At 41.8% G+C, this 15076-nt stretch overlaps 1 protein-coding gene across 2 annotated transcripts; it reads right to left on the bottom strand.

Annotated features, from left to right (window-relative positions):
* Window positions 1-839: 839 nt before the first annotated feature.
* LOC132136726 (hepatoma-derived growth factor-related protein 3-like) lies at window positions 840-7006 on the bottom strand. 2 transcript variants are annotated; one of them, XM_059547336.1, is made up of 6 exons: window positions 6623-7006; window positions 6001-6077; window positions 5792-5930; window positions 4149-4283; window positions 2204-2341; window positions 840-1714 (listed from the first exon to the last, which is right to left on the bottom strand). In XM_059547336.1, the coding sequence occupies exons 1-6, from the start codon at window positions 6704-6706 to the stop codon at window positions 1688-1690; spliced, it is 600 nt and encodes a 199-aa protein (XP_059403319.1). In that variant the 5' UTR covers window positions 6707-7006; the 3' UTR covers window positions 840-1687. The 2 variants fall into 2 exon arrangements, with proteins under 2 accessions (XP_059403319.1, XP_059403318.1); XM_059547335.1 differs by having other exon boundaries at window positions 840-1717; window positions 6623-7003.
* Between the last annotated feature and the right edge of the window lie 8070 nt (window positions 7007-15076).

Raw genomic sequence — 15076 nt, 5'->3', positions numbered from 1 at the left:
GGGGAAGACCTAGGACACGCTGGAGAGACTGGGAACGCCTCGGGGTTCCCCCGGAAGAGCTGGAGGAAGTGGCTAGGGAGAGGGAAGTCTGGGGTTCTCTGCTTAGACTGTTGCCCCCGCGACCCGGCCCCGGATAAGCGGAAGATGATGGATGGATGGATGGATGGATACTATGATCGAGTTCACAAATACAAAATACAGACCGCTCTGATGACAGACGCTTACTGTGTTCACATGCTCTTGAGACAAGGGCTTTTTTAACAAAGACGTGTTTTGATATAGTCAAATAATATTATTTATTATATTATTATTTAGTTAATAATATTCAAGAATCCCATAATCAAGAATGATTTGATATATCAAAAAGAATTAAGCAACTTTTTGTTATCATGGTCTGATAATGATCTGAGCTGAATTTGGTGAATATGTAACCCTAACCCATCATCATGATATCAATGCATTTGTAAAACTCTTTTTACAGAAAAAACTACTAATGTGTAAAATAACTGGGAAGCATTAAACTCTGCCCCCCCCAAAAATACCTCAGTATTTTAGGCTAAACCATTCAGATTCAGATACCAGTCCAAAATAAATTCTGATGCATTAAATAAAAATGATTCAATCTATCAAACAACCTTTGGCCACATTAACATTTGTCCCTAAAAACAATGTCCACTGTCATTTGCGTGGGACTCCTGGTTATCAGGTTCTTACTGTATATGTGTGTGTGTGTGTGACAGAAAAAGATTATAATGTGTAAGAGTTTGCAAGCAATCAGGTGAATGACATTTTAGCAGAACTGAGCACTACTACATAAAGACACAGCAGAGAAAAGAGAAAACACTTGCATTCCAATGAGTTTATTCTGTAAAATTCTTGTCAATAAACAGGAAAAACATTACATGTAGCTACAAACTTCGAAAATGCAACATGTATGAGGGCAATAAAAACTGCAACAAAATGAAAACCACATTGGTGTGTCATCTACTATCATCAAAAATAAATAGAATATATTCTTTATATAAACAAAGATAAGAAATAAAAAGTTAACAAATCAAGGGCAAGTTTTCCATCGGGAAGAGAACTGGATCAGCGCCGTCTGATGAAACGGACAGAAGAACATCATCAGAACAGAACACAGCTACGGAATGGAAACAGAAGTCAGCATGCCACTAGAAAGGCTAGAAAACAACCAACCCACCAACACACGAACGGATATTTCACAGTACCTCTAGCGTCGGGATAATAGTATAGAACTCCTAGAATCTACACCCAAATCAAATGTACAGAGATAATGCAGTTACAGCGACACTGTTTGTGCACGACACTTCATACGGATTCTACGGTTTCCACCCATTTTTTTTCTCTCATTATGTAAAAGCGTTAAAGATGGCCAAGTCGTTTAACAGATGAACGTCTGGCCTACAATGTGTTTGTTCACTGTGAAAGAAAGAAATCTGAAGCACAACAGGAGAGGAATGAGAGCTGTACGTCTGCCACAAGTCTAAAGCTAAACTCGAAATCAAAACAGCGGAAGAGAATGACAGTCGTTTGCTTGTGGCTCCTGGACTGTACGTGTGTGTGTGTGTTTGACTGAACCAGATAATAATGTGTGGGGGTGATCAGCATAATAAGATGCATTCACAATATCACATATCAGTGCCACGAGCCGACGTCCGGCGATCGTCTAATGATCCTCCCGGAGCGACAGATTCTGCTGGAAGAGAGAAGAGCAGCCGTCAGACACTCGTTCTGCTGTGATCTGGCCAAGTCAGACATGTTCCTGGATCTAACATCTGTTGTTGATGTCGAGTCGAGGAATATTCCTCCCTGATGCCACGCTCGTCACACACCGGTGTTCAGCAGCAGTGTGAGCACAGATTGTTATTAGCCACTGTTACTGTGTATTTATGAAGCATAATAACATGGATATAAATGAAAATCAGGGGCCTTAGACTAGGCTTAAAAAGTTAGTCGTCTAACTTAAACTTTTAAAGTCAGTTATAAAAAGGGAGAATGGTCTTAACCTGATACAAATAATGAAGTCTGATCATGTTGGTCGAAGTAGTGGCTGTATATTTATGTGATGGCCCTAATGAACTCGCTGCGGTCTGCATTACTGAATCACTTCTGTCCTGATGAACGCTGTACAGCTGCCCTGATGATGAAATCAAGAAGATCGTCTCCTGTTCTTCACGCTTACCCCTTGACTGCACGTCTTGTCTGACGAGTTCTGGATGTTGTTGTCATGGTCACCAGCCTCTGATCCACTCTTCTGCTCATCTTTGCCATCCTTCTCCAGATCTTCATCCGAACTCTTCCTGGACAGCTTGGACGACATCTAGGAGAAGGTCATAGTAAAAAAACAGGCTTCATTCTCACACCTGTGCAGCTGCGTGATCTGAGGCGCGTCACAGCGCTACGCTAGCAGCTCGCTAAACTTCTCTACATATATGAGGGCGCGGGACTCTATTGCTAGGCAACAGCTGTTGCTAAGCGAGGGATCGGCGGGAGGGATGCTCAGATCCACTCTCACTTCACAGACTGAGAGACGCAGACTCAGGTGAACGGATGTATCAAGAGCGTGAAGAACAGATCTCTGATCTCAGACACTTGAGTATGATGGGCTCATTTCCTGTTATCTGTATCTCACACACCAGTTTACTGTGTGACTGTGGTCCTGTGCATATTCTGCCCCCTGCTGAACTGGAGCCTGAAGTGACCTTTAGCATCATCTAACACATTCATCCATATAATCAATATAATCATACAACCATATAATTTGGGAAGCACTGGTCTAGAGCAATCTCTGTCCACCGCCCATATTTTTGCAAATAATGCTGCAAAATTACTATTTAAATATGAATCTTGCAATTTCTGCTTGTCTCTGTTGAGGACCTCTCATGGGACTACAAATGTAAAATAGCCTGGGGGCTATTTGGCATATGTACATTACTGAAAAGCTATGTTCATTCATATGCACTGTCTCTTTTAAATAAATAAATAAATAAATAAATAAATGAATGGTACAGACACACAGTTTCTATACTACACACATACTGAAGTGTGTGTGACGGTCGCTGTGTTTTCAGCACCTGCCTTCTTATAAATACATTGCTCTGAGAGTCACTTCATGAGCATTTGACCGTTTCATTTCAGTAAAACTATTATTATATCATATACCAAGGCTACAGAAACTTAAAAGGTTCTCAGGGCAACCCGTCAAAATATAAGTTTAGTTAAGCTTAAAGAAACTGTCAGAAATATATTACTGTGGTGCAGTAGAATAAATACTACTTCTACTTCTACTTCTACTACTACTACAATTACTACCACTTTTGTTTAAAAGTATAAATCACAAAATACGCTATTTCTTCCATGTTTTACTTTGAATAGTAAACCCCTTTGTTTGCCAAAAAATAAAGAGTTATGTTTTATGCCTTCATTTGCACTGTACATTAAATTAAAATGGAAATTTCTAGTGTCACACAGGCCAAGATTAGGTGACAAAAATGTTGACATTTTAACAGCCTATTGTACTAAGTGTGTCGATAATAGGCTATTCGTGTTTAGTTTCATGAAGATAGTTGTGGTTTTCTTAACAAATTCTTCATCGGAACTATGATGAGAAATTCATTAGTTACACTTATTACACTGTGATTTTTTTGTTAATCCATTGATATGCATGAGATGATGAACTGAATAGTAACCTCAACTGTTGTAGGTTATGCTTTAGTAATCAGAATAGAATTAATGAGGAATTATGAGTGGTTATGCTATTATTCATATATTTCTAACATGGGAATTATTGAAGTCTAATACTTACATTTCCCCAAGCTGTTTAGCTGTAGTACAGTATTCAAAGTTTTATCTCTCTCTATATATTACCCTTATTTGCAGATGGATGCAAAGAGGAAGACAAGAGTAAGAAGTGCAGTGTCTCAGTACTACACTCAACCAACATCAGGGAAGGCAGTTTTTGTCAGAGCCTTTGTGTTCCTTAATTTTGACATTAATTTTATATATATTTATAAAAGCTATATATTGGTTCAAAATATCTGTTATCATTCAACTTGATCTGTAATAATCAGTACTGGCCCTGAAAACCACATATCGGTCAACCCCTAGTTCAATAGCCACTCAGGTACCTTACAGGATGCACTTTTTTTCCGCTTGGATCCGACCTTGTCACTCTTCATCTTCCCCTCGTCCTCCTCGCTGCTGGCATCAGCCGCATTCCCTCCTTCTCCCTCAGTTTCAGATGAGCTCTGCTGCTGCATCACCTGGAGCAAAAGTACGGTCAGACAGACACAGGTGCGGTCAGACGGATACAGGTGCGGTCAGACGGACACAGGCGAGGTCAGACGGATACAGGTGTGGTCAGACGGACACAGGCGAGGTCAGACGGATACAGGTGCGGTCAGACGGACACAGGCGAGGTCAGACGGACACAGGTGCGGTCAGACGGATACAGGCGAGGTCAGACGGATACAGGTGCGGTCAGACGGATACAGGCGAGGTCAGACGGACACAGGTGCGGTCAGACGGATACAGGTGCGGTCAGACGGACACAGGCGAGGTCAGACGGATACAGGTGTGGTCAGACGGACACAGGCGAGGTCAGACGGATACAGGTGCGGTCAGACGGACACAGGCGAGGTCAGACGGATACAGGTGCGGTCAGACGGATACAGGCGAGGTCAGACGGATACAGGCGAGGTCAGACGGATACAGGTGCGGTCAGACGGATACAGGCGAGGTCAGACGGATACAGGTGCGGTCAGACGGATACAGGCGAGGTCAGACGGACACAGGTGCGGTCAGATGGATACAGGTGCGGTCAGACGGATACAGGTGCGGTCAGACGGATACAGGTGCGGTCAGACGGATACAGGCGAGGTCAGACGGATACAGGTGCGGTCAGACGGATACAGGCGAGGTCAGACGGATACAGGTGCGGTCAGACGGACACAGGTGCGGTCAGACGGATACAGGTGCGGTCAGACGGACACAGGTGAGGTCACACGGACACAGGTGCGGTCAGACGGACACAGGTGCGGTCAGACGGACACAGGTGCGGTCAGACGGATACAGGCGAGGTCAGACGGACACAGGTGCGGTCAGACGGATACAGGTGCGGTCAGACGGATACAGGCGAGGTCAGACGGACACAGGTGCGGTCAGACGGATACAGGTGCGGTCAGACGGACACAGGTGCGGTCAGACGGATACAGGTGCGGTCAGACGGACACAGGCGAGGTCAGACGGATACAGGTGCGGTCAGACGGATACAGGCGAGGTCAGACGGATACAGGTGCGGTCAGACGGACACAGGTGCGGTCAGACGGATACAGGCGAGGTCAGACGGATACAGGTGCGGTCAGACGGACACAGGCGAGGTCAGACGGATACAGGTGCGGTCAGACGGATACAGGCGAGGTCAGATGGATACAGGTGCGGTCAGACGGATACAGGCGAGGTCAGACGGATACAGGTGCGGTCAGACGGACACAGGCGAGGTCAGACGGATACAGGTGCGGTCAGACGGATACAGGCGAGGTCAGACGGATACAGGTGCGGTCAGACGGATACAGGCGAGGTCAGACGGATACAGGTGCGGTCAGACGGATACAGGCGAGGTCAGACGGATACAGGTGCGGTCAGATGGATACAGGCGAGGTCAGACGGATAAAGGTGCGGTCAGACAGATACAGGCGAGGTCAGACGGATACAGGTGCGGTCAGACGGACACAGGTGCGGTCAGACAGACTCGCACCACTGCTCTACTCACCTGGAAACCAGTGAATTTGACGCCAGGGTTGTTTTCAATCTCCCACAGGCCTTCATTAAACCCTTTCCTCTTGTTCGACTTGTCAAACTTGTCTTTGTACTCTTTGTAGGGAAGCAGGTCTTTAGGGCCCAGGAAGGCACTGTGGAGACACACTCTGATTACTGCTGCTTTATACATATCACTGAATCACAAACACACTCCAGACTTACGTCTCATGGGTACCAAAGAAGAAGATGGGGTGTTTGTTAGCTGGCGGCTTCACGGCTCCCTCCGGCAGCTCGTCGATCTAAATGATCAGGAGAAAACAGTTAAACTCTGATCAGGAACATTATTCTGAATGGCAGTTTTACACAGGTTTTCATCCATAATTCTACAGATCGGCTCTGGTCCAGTTAAACTTATGCATTTTACCTTATGTCACATTATAGATGCTTTACGTGCTTGTTGTCTTTAAGAATGCGTCTCAGTGAGACTCGAAGAAGCACTTTGTGGATCCGGTGTACAGATGAAACATGCTACCTATCAGATTGTACCAAAAAATACAGCCGCTGCGCCAATAACACAAACACACACCAACAGACCCAACACACCTCCGAACCGAACCCGTCCCGAGAGTCAAACGCTCCATAAACGTCTGAAATAACGCAGATCCCCTAACGACGAGAACGAGCTGATCATTTGACGGTACGCATAAAAATACGCTTTGTCGCTCTCGAACCACGAGCGCATTACGGCGCATTAGGTTCGGTTTCGGCCCGTATGTGCAGCGGTCGCTCCGCGCTCCGGTAACCGGCCTCTGCGCTGCTCCGCTCGGCTGCAGCTCGTACTCACCCTCGCCGGCCAGTGCGGGTATCCCTTCATCTTGGCGAAAACCAGGTCTCCAGCTTTATATTCCCGGGGCCGTGGGCGAGCCATCGCGACACACACACTCACCGACGAGGAATAATACACGATGTTCCGCGGGTCTGGAGCTCAGCGGCGGATGATCGACCATCAATGTTTTGATCGCAGTTAATAAGGAAATAAATAATGAAAGAGGAGAAAGGGCCTGGAGAAACACCTCTTCCCTCTTCTTCTTCCTCCTTAAACACTACAGCCCGATCCTTTCGCCGTAATGTTTAGGGAACGTTTTATTTCCAATTTTTATTCTGTCGTTTTGTTGCAGACAGACAAACACAGCACGTTTCAATTCAGCATGAGTTTGTTTTTTTAAAGGTGTGGGGGGTGTTCTGCTCGTCTGTGTTACAGTCCACAGACAGAGGATCTACAAACACTCACCTGACATCACATAACAAACACAACTTCAGCATCTGAGTGCAGCAATATTTCCAAAGCTCTAATAAAGACTATTCATGGACTTCAAATCAAAAGTTCAGGGAAAAGATTATTTTGCATTTGAGATAATTCCTACTAAACACATATTCTCCAAACACACAGTTACCAAAAGGCTAAAATTTTGTGGATGTAAATGCAGAGCGACTGACTGATAGTGAGTTTACAATCGCAGTTTTCTCTCTTGTTCCGAGGTCACCGTAGCCACCAGATCCAGTCTGTGTCCAGATCAGAGGGTCACTGCAGTCACCCGGATCCAGTACGTATCCAGACCAGATGGTGGATCAGCACCTAGAAAGGACCTCTACATCCCTGAAAGACAGCGGAGACCAGGACAACTAGAGCCCCAGATACAGATCCCCTGTAAAGACCTTGTCTCAGAGGAGCACCAGGACAAGACCACAGGAAACAGATGATTCTTCTGCACAATCTGACTTTGCTGCAGCCTGGAATTGAACTACTGGTTTCGTCTGGTCAGAGGAGAACTGGCCCCCAACTGAGCCTGGTTTCTCCCAAGGTTTTTTTCTCCATTCTGTCACCGATGGAGTTTTGGTTTCTCTGGTTTGCTTAGTCAGGGCACTTAATATCCTGTGATATCATTGAGTTGATTGCACAGCTACTGTTTAAACTGAACTGAGCTGGATTATGACATCACTGAATTCAATGATGAACTGCTTTTTTGCATCACTGACACACTATTTTCCTATTTAATGCTGTTAAGTTGTTTTGTCACAATCTGTGTTGTTAAAAGCGCTTCATAAATAAAGGTGACTTGACAATCTGACACTGGGGAAACTGGATTGATGACAGTTATAACACACCCTCAACACTGCTCTTTTACCTCTGAAATATCATAAACACTTTAAACACATTACAGTCAGCAATTAACTAGACTTTTGCCCATTACCCAGATAACACTTTCCACCGCGTTCATCGCATGTCAGTTTACGTTTCAAATGTCAAAACCAGAGAATGACCTGGTGATTTGTAAATGTGTCTTTCTTGCATCGTCAGTTTCTGCTTTTTTTGGTTCATGTAAACACGCTTAAGGAATAGTTATTGCCTGATTCTCAACAAACTGTTGGTCCAAGTGCATGTGTGGCAGGTGAAGAGAGCACACAATTCTGTGAATAATTAGACAGAATTTCAGTAGGCTAAATAAAAATAAATATAATAAAATAAGTCATAATTGCTTATTTCAGATCAAACTAATTTCACATAGAGATTAAACTGTTCGGGGTGTACAAAAGCAACAAAAAGAATGTAAAGAGCAAATCAGTTACGGTCTTTAGGATTGTACAGATACAGAACAGCCACAAAGAAATCAATCATATCACATCATAATCAAGAGAATATTTTCACTCAAATCCCATATTAAGGTTCGATCATGTCTGAATGTTGGAGCTTTAGTGATTCTCATCCACTCCTGATAGACCAAGCTCTTAAAGCTGTGTAAGACTAATGATTTTAAATGTTTAAAAGAGACATTAACTGGCGATTACTGGCCACCCGATTCCTTAATGAGTAAAAACTAATTAATGAAGTGTTAGTTAACAATGTGTTACTTTGAATTTCTCTGACAGACTGCAGTTTAACAATCACCCTTTACAGTGAATTATTGCTTTAGTTGTTACCATTTGAGAATTTTCAACAATAATTGTCTTATTTAACATGATCAGTACCACTGTACAGCAGGACAGTATCTCTGACTTCAGATCAGTGGTGTTCAGTGCTGGATCTGCTGATTACAGTGTTGTTCTCCTGCAGGGGGCAGAAGCGTCCACTTCATCAACACCTTCTGATCACATCCAACACTTTTACAGAAGCCGTTCTTTTCATCATTCTTCACTCTTGCTAGAGTAAAAGGATCCTCTGGAGCTATTAACTGCTCACAGACTTCTTAGGTTCAGTGAGTTTATTTCAGTCATTTCATAGAAACAGCAACTACTTTGATTTAATGATTCAAACTTAGTGCATCAATATGTATTTTCTGTTAACTTTATTTTAAGGTGTCATTGTTTGGGCTAGTTACTCAAAGAATGTTATATACTAGTTACTCCTTTCAAAAGTAATATTGTTACTTATTACTTTCTGGCAACAGTAACTAGTTACACTACTAGTTACATTACCTTTTCTTCACGCCCCACATTTACATTTAATCATTAAGCAGACACTTTTATCCAAAGCGACTTACAAATGAGAACAATAGAAGCAGTCAGATCAACAAGAGAACAACAACAGTATACAAGTGCCATGACAAGTCTCAGTTAGTCTAGTACAGAACTCATAGCCAGGTTTTTTTTTTTTTTTTTTTTTAAGAAATGAAAAGACAATAAAAGAAGGAAAAGTGCTAGTATTAGTTGGTTAAGTGCTGGTGAAAAAGATGAGTCTTTAGATGTTTCTTGAAAATGAGTAAAGACTCAGTTCGGATTGAGATTGGGAGGTCATTCCCCCAGCTGGGCACAGTCCAGGAGAAGTTGTAACTGTGTATCTTCCACATAAACTTCACCTAGAATGTTACTAACAACATATTTCTGCCTCATCATTTGACCAAAATCCACACTGGATCAGTCAGGAGTGATTACAAACACTCAACAGTGACTGAAAGTGACATTTAAGTAGAAGTGTTGTATAAATCTTACTTAACTGTAATGTGAAGCTTGAAGTTAATTGTAATTTCTCTGATACCCATATACAATTATATTTCATTTTATATTTTATCAGATCACATAAGTTTGTAAGAAACTGTTTAATTTTCCCAAAAATATTTTTAATTATAATAATATAATGTGGGCTGTGGGTGGGATGTAAAGCCAGAGTAAAGTAAAGCCACAACTTACACAACGTGTTCTGATTTCCATTTCCTGACAAAAGCAATATAATGCAATATTTATATCTGCTGTATGTAAGCTTTTCCATATTCCAAGCTTGTCTGCTGCACTGGGGACATCACATGCCTGTGCGAAAATTATGAAAATAAACCTAGAAATTATTTGATTGTTGGATTTTAAATCTGCAGGGTGGAGGCATCAAGAGTAACTAAATGGTTTCATGGATGGTAACTGTAATATTATTACTGAAATCTTATTAGTAATTAGGTACATTACTAGTTACTGCAAAAGTAATATTATTACAGTAACAAATTTACTGTCCAACATGTTACATGTACTTACTATTACAGTAACAATAAATTACATGCAAGTAACACTAAACCAAACACTAATCCTAACCCTAACCATATAGTTAGTACATGTAGTTAATTGATATTACTCTTAATGTTTAATTAAACTGTAACAAGAACACCTTAAAATAAAGTGTAACCTATATGTACAGTATAGTGCCCTTCTCATACTGGGGGGGATCTCCTTTACTCTTTCCAGCTGATGTGATGCAAACACAGTCAGTATGAGAGCAGGAGACAGTCTGTGGAGATGGGAACCAGCAGGTCACCTTTACTCACAGACTGACTGAATCATGGTTTTTAGTTTTTTGGTTTTAAGGACATTGGTTTATAGAACAGTTTGTAAAGACGGCCCACCAGACCTGATACTGTAACTGTGTTTCCTCACTTCTCCACAAGGTGGAGATGAAGACCCAATTATAAATCACTATGATTGGAACAAAAGGCAAGAAAATAAATTGATAAATGAATCTGACACATTATATGAATCCAAATGAATATATATGAACTTCGCACTTGCTGTTTGTTCATACATTTATAGTTTTTAGTGCTTTTCAAAATCAGTAAATGCTTATCTGTTTCATTTATGCTGCTGTTTGTGCTAGATTACTAAGAAGAGGGGATTTTAAGTTTATTATACGAGTGAAGTGTATCATCTTCTCAGAGACTTTACATATTTATATAAAAAAAGGTAATGCAGCGGCCCTGTGTGTGTGTGTGTGTGTGTGCTTTCATGTGAAGTTAGTTTTACGCGACTGTAAATCCCAGTGTCTTATCCGCACCAGAGGGAACGACACGATCACGGCCAGAGGACGATGCCACACAGTCTGAATAAATGATCTAAATGTTAGTCGTCTTTTTTACCCTGCAGCCTCGACACGGAGGGATTTCAGCCCCTCAGTGTGTGTAACGCAGCCAGAGTGAATTGTAGGAAATGAGCCAACTGACCAGTAAATAACAGTTGCCATGATGGCCCTCAGCTCCCGCTGCATTGCCACCCAAACGCCTGCGGAAACAGCGGTCAGACTCCACAATTTCAGCACTTAACACTTGGCTTGGCGCATGACAGGTGCTTATTTTCCAGCACCGGGGGCTTGTGCATTAGAATAGAGCTCCTGCCCTGGCCATCATCATCATCATCCTCACTGTAACACCATCATCATCTGAGACTGATCATGTACCCAGAAAACATTAATCTGACCTTTACACTTTTCATCTTTACGTGTTTATAAGAGAAGAGCTATGGGGAAAAATGGAAGGACAGTAATGCAGATGTGTTTCTGCTCTAATCATTAGGTTTATCGAGTGAAATGCTTGTTGTTACTAAAGTTTTCCTCACATGATTTCCTGTGTATGGCGATGAACAACTAATGTTTCCTTCTCAGTTGATTTCAGATGTTGAACAGTGTCCTTTTAGGCCTCGACACAAACTAAAGCATATTTACGTGATCGCTCAGCTGTTAACGTACATGACTTCATCAGCATCAAGCTTTGCTCAGACAGCTCATCATAAGTTCATCAGGCTGAACCTCATCACTCCAGCAGTAATATATTTCACAGCTGTGAGCAGGTTTAGAAATGAAAATCTTCACAACCAGCATCAGTGTACAGCATCCAGCCACAGTGTGCTCACCACACACCAGCTACAGGTGGAGAGGAGAGAGAGTCATAGAAATCAGGTCAAGAAAATATGATCATATTACCCCAATTTTACAGTCTCTGCACTGGCTACCTATTAAGTTCTGTATCAATTACAAATTATCATTACTTACCTAAAGTAAAGTCCACTAAAAGAGGTAGAGCTTTTTCAAATGTGGCTCCCAAACTCTGGAATAGCCTTCCTGATAATGTTCGGGGTTCAGACACACTCTCTCTGTTTAAATCTAGATTAAAAGCGCATCTCTTTCGCCAAGCATTCGAATAATGTATCTCTTAAATTGTGAGTGTAGTTGCATCTGATCAAATGTGCATTCTTATTCTTTAGCTTGGGTTAAACTAATTTAACTTTGTTGGATCAGCAGCTATGCTAGTGATGTCTCTGTTTGTTTCTCTGTTTCTGCTGGATCTTCATCCCGTGGTAACTAGGATTTACACAAGCTCCAGTCTGGATCCAGAACACCTGAGAAGAGATGATGCTGACCCTCAGAGGACCTCAGATGATGCTAACCCTGAATCAACAACAGAACTAACAATTATTGCTACAAGTGTGACTGCATCATATAATAACTGCTGTAAATAATGTTCATCGTCTTGCTGACTACGTCTTGTATACATTTTCTGAAAATTCCTGTCATTTGCACATAAACTGATTACCACTTATAAGCTTCTACTAAATATTGTAGAAACGTAATTTTCTGTAAAGTTGCTTTGCAATGATTTGTATCGTAAAAAGCGTTATACAAATAAACTTGAATGAATTGAATTGAATAGAGACATTCGAGTGGATGGGGATTATAGGGAGGCCAAGATTGGCAAGGGCCAGTGGAGGGAATTTGGCCAGGACACCGGGGTAATACCATAGACTGTATAAAAATATGGACGTAGTGTCCGTGACGTCACCCGTAGACTCCTGAAGTGTGTTTTTGAAGCCTAAAGTGTGTAGAGCGGGCCGTCGCCATCTTGGCAGCGCGTCACCGCGTGACTCTCCCGGACAATCAAAAATGGGCAAAAAGGCGGGAGCTAGTTGCTGTAGCCACGCCCACCTAGCGCGACGGCAGTGTCAGCAGCGGCAATCTCCCTGTCACTCAAGTGGCCACGCCCTTAATTATGCAGAACTTTAAGTCTTAATATAATTTAAACGGATGAGTTATAAAAAAATTCACCCCCCTCACAGTTGTCATGAAGGGCAAAATGAGCTATTTAGACCAAAATCATTTTTTGAACCAGGCTGTAAACATTTTTTTTCCTGCTGTAAAGTTGGCCATTTTAACATGGGGAGTCTATGGGACTGACTCCCTTCTGCAGCCAGCCTCAAGCGGCCAGTCGATGAATTGCAGTTTTAGTCACTTCCTTATTGGCCTCACGAGAGAGAGCGGGAGGTTGGCGCTCGGGTAATACCCATCCTCTTTATGAGAGGTGCCATGGGATTTTTAATGACCACAGAGAGTCAGGACAACGGTTTAACGTCTCATTTGAAGGACGGTGCTTTTTACAGTATAGTGTCCCCATCACTGATTAATAGTTAAGACAGAGTGTCTTTTGTCTGTTCTTCAGACATTACATTTGACATATTTTGGTTTACAAACTGTATTGTTTCATCAGTTAGGGTTAGTAGTTAGTTAGCACTCGGCTAACGTATCTACCATTATTTTAAGTGTTCACATTTTGGAAGCTAAACTTTAGCTGTGGGGATGATTCGCTTGCATAAGTGTTTTGTTATTATTGTAACAGATTGGATCACTAGTTTATTGTCTTATGTAAAGGTGCTTTGTCAATTGTAGTGCTCGCAAACTAACTCGATCAAGGACTCCTCTCTGTGCCAATCACAACAGGCTTGGCCAGCTGACCAATCAGAACAGAGTATGCTTATGGAAGGGAAGGGTTCGCTCCGAACTTGCTTGGAATGAATCGTTTCAAAATCATTGGCAAATGACTCTAGTATTAAATGTATATACTGAGAAAATTACAATGTTTTCTGACCTTAGAAGCATTTAAACCTGTTCTAGGGGACTCCAACACAATATTAGCACAAATACTATATGACCTGCTCTTTAAAGTGTGAACAAGTTAGTGCTTGTGGTGAAAAAGATGAAAAACAAAAAAACACTCTGCTGATTTACATTAACTGGACTTTCAGTTACATTAATACAGTTTTTTTTTGTTTAGCAAAAGGGTTAGAATTTTTTCTATTCTGTTACATTTGATCCGACTGTGGGTTTCCTGGGAAAATTGTGCATCCCTATCTTGGACTATATGATCTGATTAATTTTTCTGATATACTCTGAGTTTTTCCTAAGTTTTTAAAATAAGTATTTTCTGCACATTAAGGCTTTTTTAAAAGTAAAATTACAATATTGTGAGCAATTTTTTACAGTTTATAATTGCGGTTTAATTTCCTGCACTGAATAAAGCGTGAGTACAGAATAACTGGAGTACTGAAAGCAAAAATACAGAATATCGTGTGAGTACAGAATAACACTTGTGTGTGATGGACTGTGATGCAGTCAGAGACATTTGGATCCGTTTGCAGTATATTTATTAGAGAATGGTCAGGCAGGCAGTAATCAAACAACAGCGTCAAGTATGTTAAAGTATATCCTGAAACAGAAACGATACTAGGTGGAGGTCGGGGCAGGCGGCAGATGAAGAATTGAGAATCAGTAAACAGTCCGAGGTCAGATAAACGGGAATCAATCAATGTAGAATAAACACTCAGAAGTGTTAGCCAGGCAGAACAAGACTTCACAATGTGCAAGAGTTCAGAGTCAGTGTATATAGAGGGGAGAAGTGGATACACCTGTGCAGGTGATTAGACCTAGGTACGGGGCTGATGGGAAATGTAGTTTAATACTCCGGTGACAGTGTTCTCCGCTGATCGGAGAGAGCCACAGAGGCGCATGACATCTGTCTGTCCACAAAGAGTGAACCAACAAAATAAACAACAACAAAAAAAGGTATTTTATTAAAATAAGAGTCTCAAAGAATTTTTTGTTTTCTGTTTTGTTTTATTTTTATGGCATCTGCAAACAATCATTTACTGAAAGCCATTCAGTGATGCAGAATTAATAATAATATTTCAGTCTAAGCAGTTTGATAATCTGGTTTGTTTCTGA

Source organism: Carassius carassius, unplaced genomic scaffold, assembly GCF_963082965.1.
Source record: "Carassius carassius unplaced genomic scaffold, fCarCar2.1 SCAFFOLD_65, whole genome shotgun sequence".
In the NCBI taxonomy this organism is placed as follows: domain Eukaryota; kingdom Metazoa; phylum Chordata; class Actinopteri; order Cypriniformes; family Cyprinidae; genus Carassius; species Carassius carassius.
This window is presented reverse-complemented; position numbering and strand designations above follow the sequence as displayed.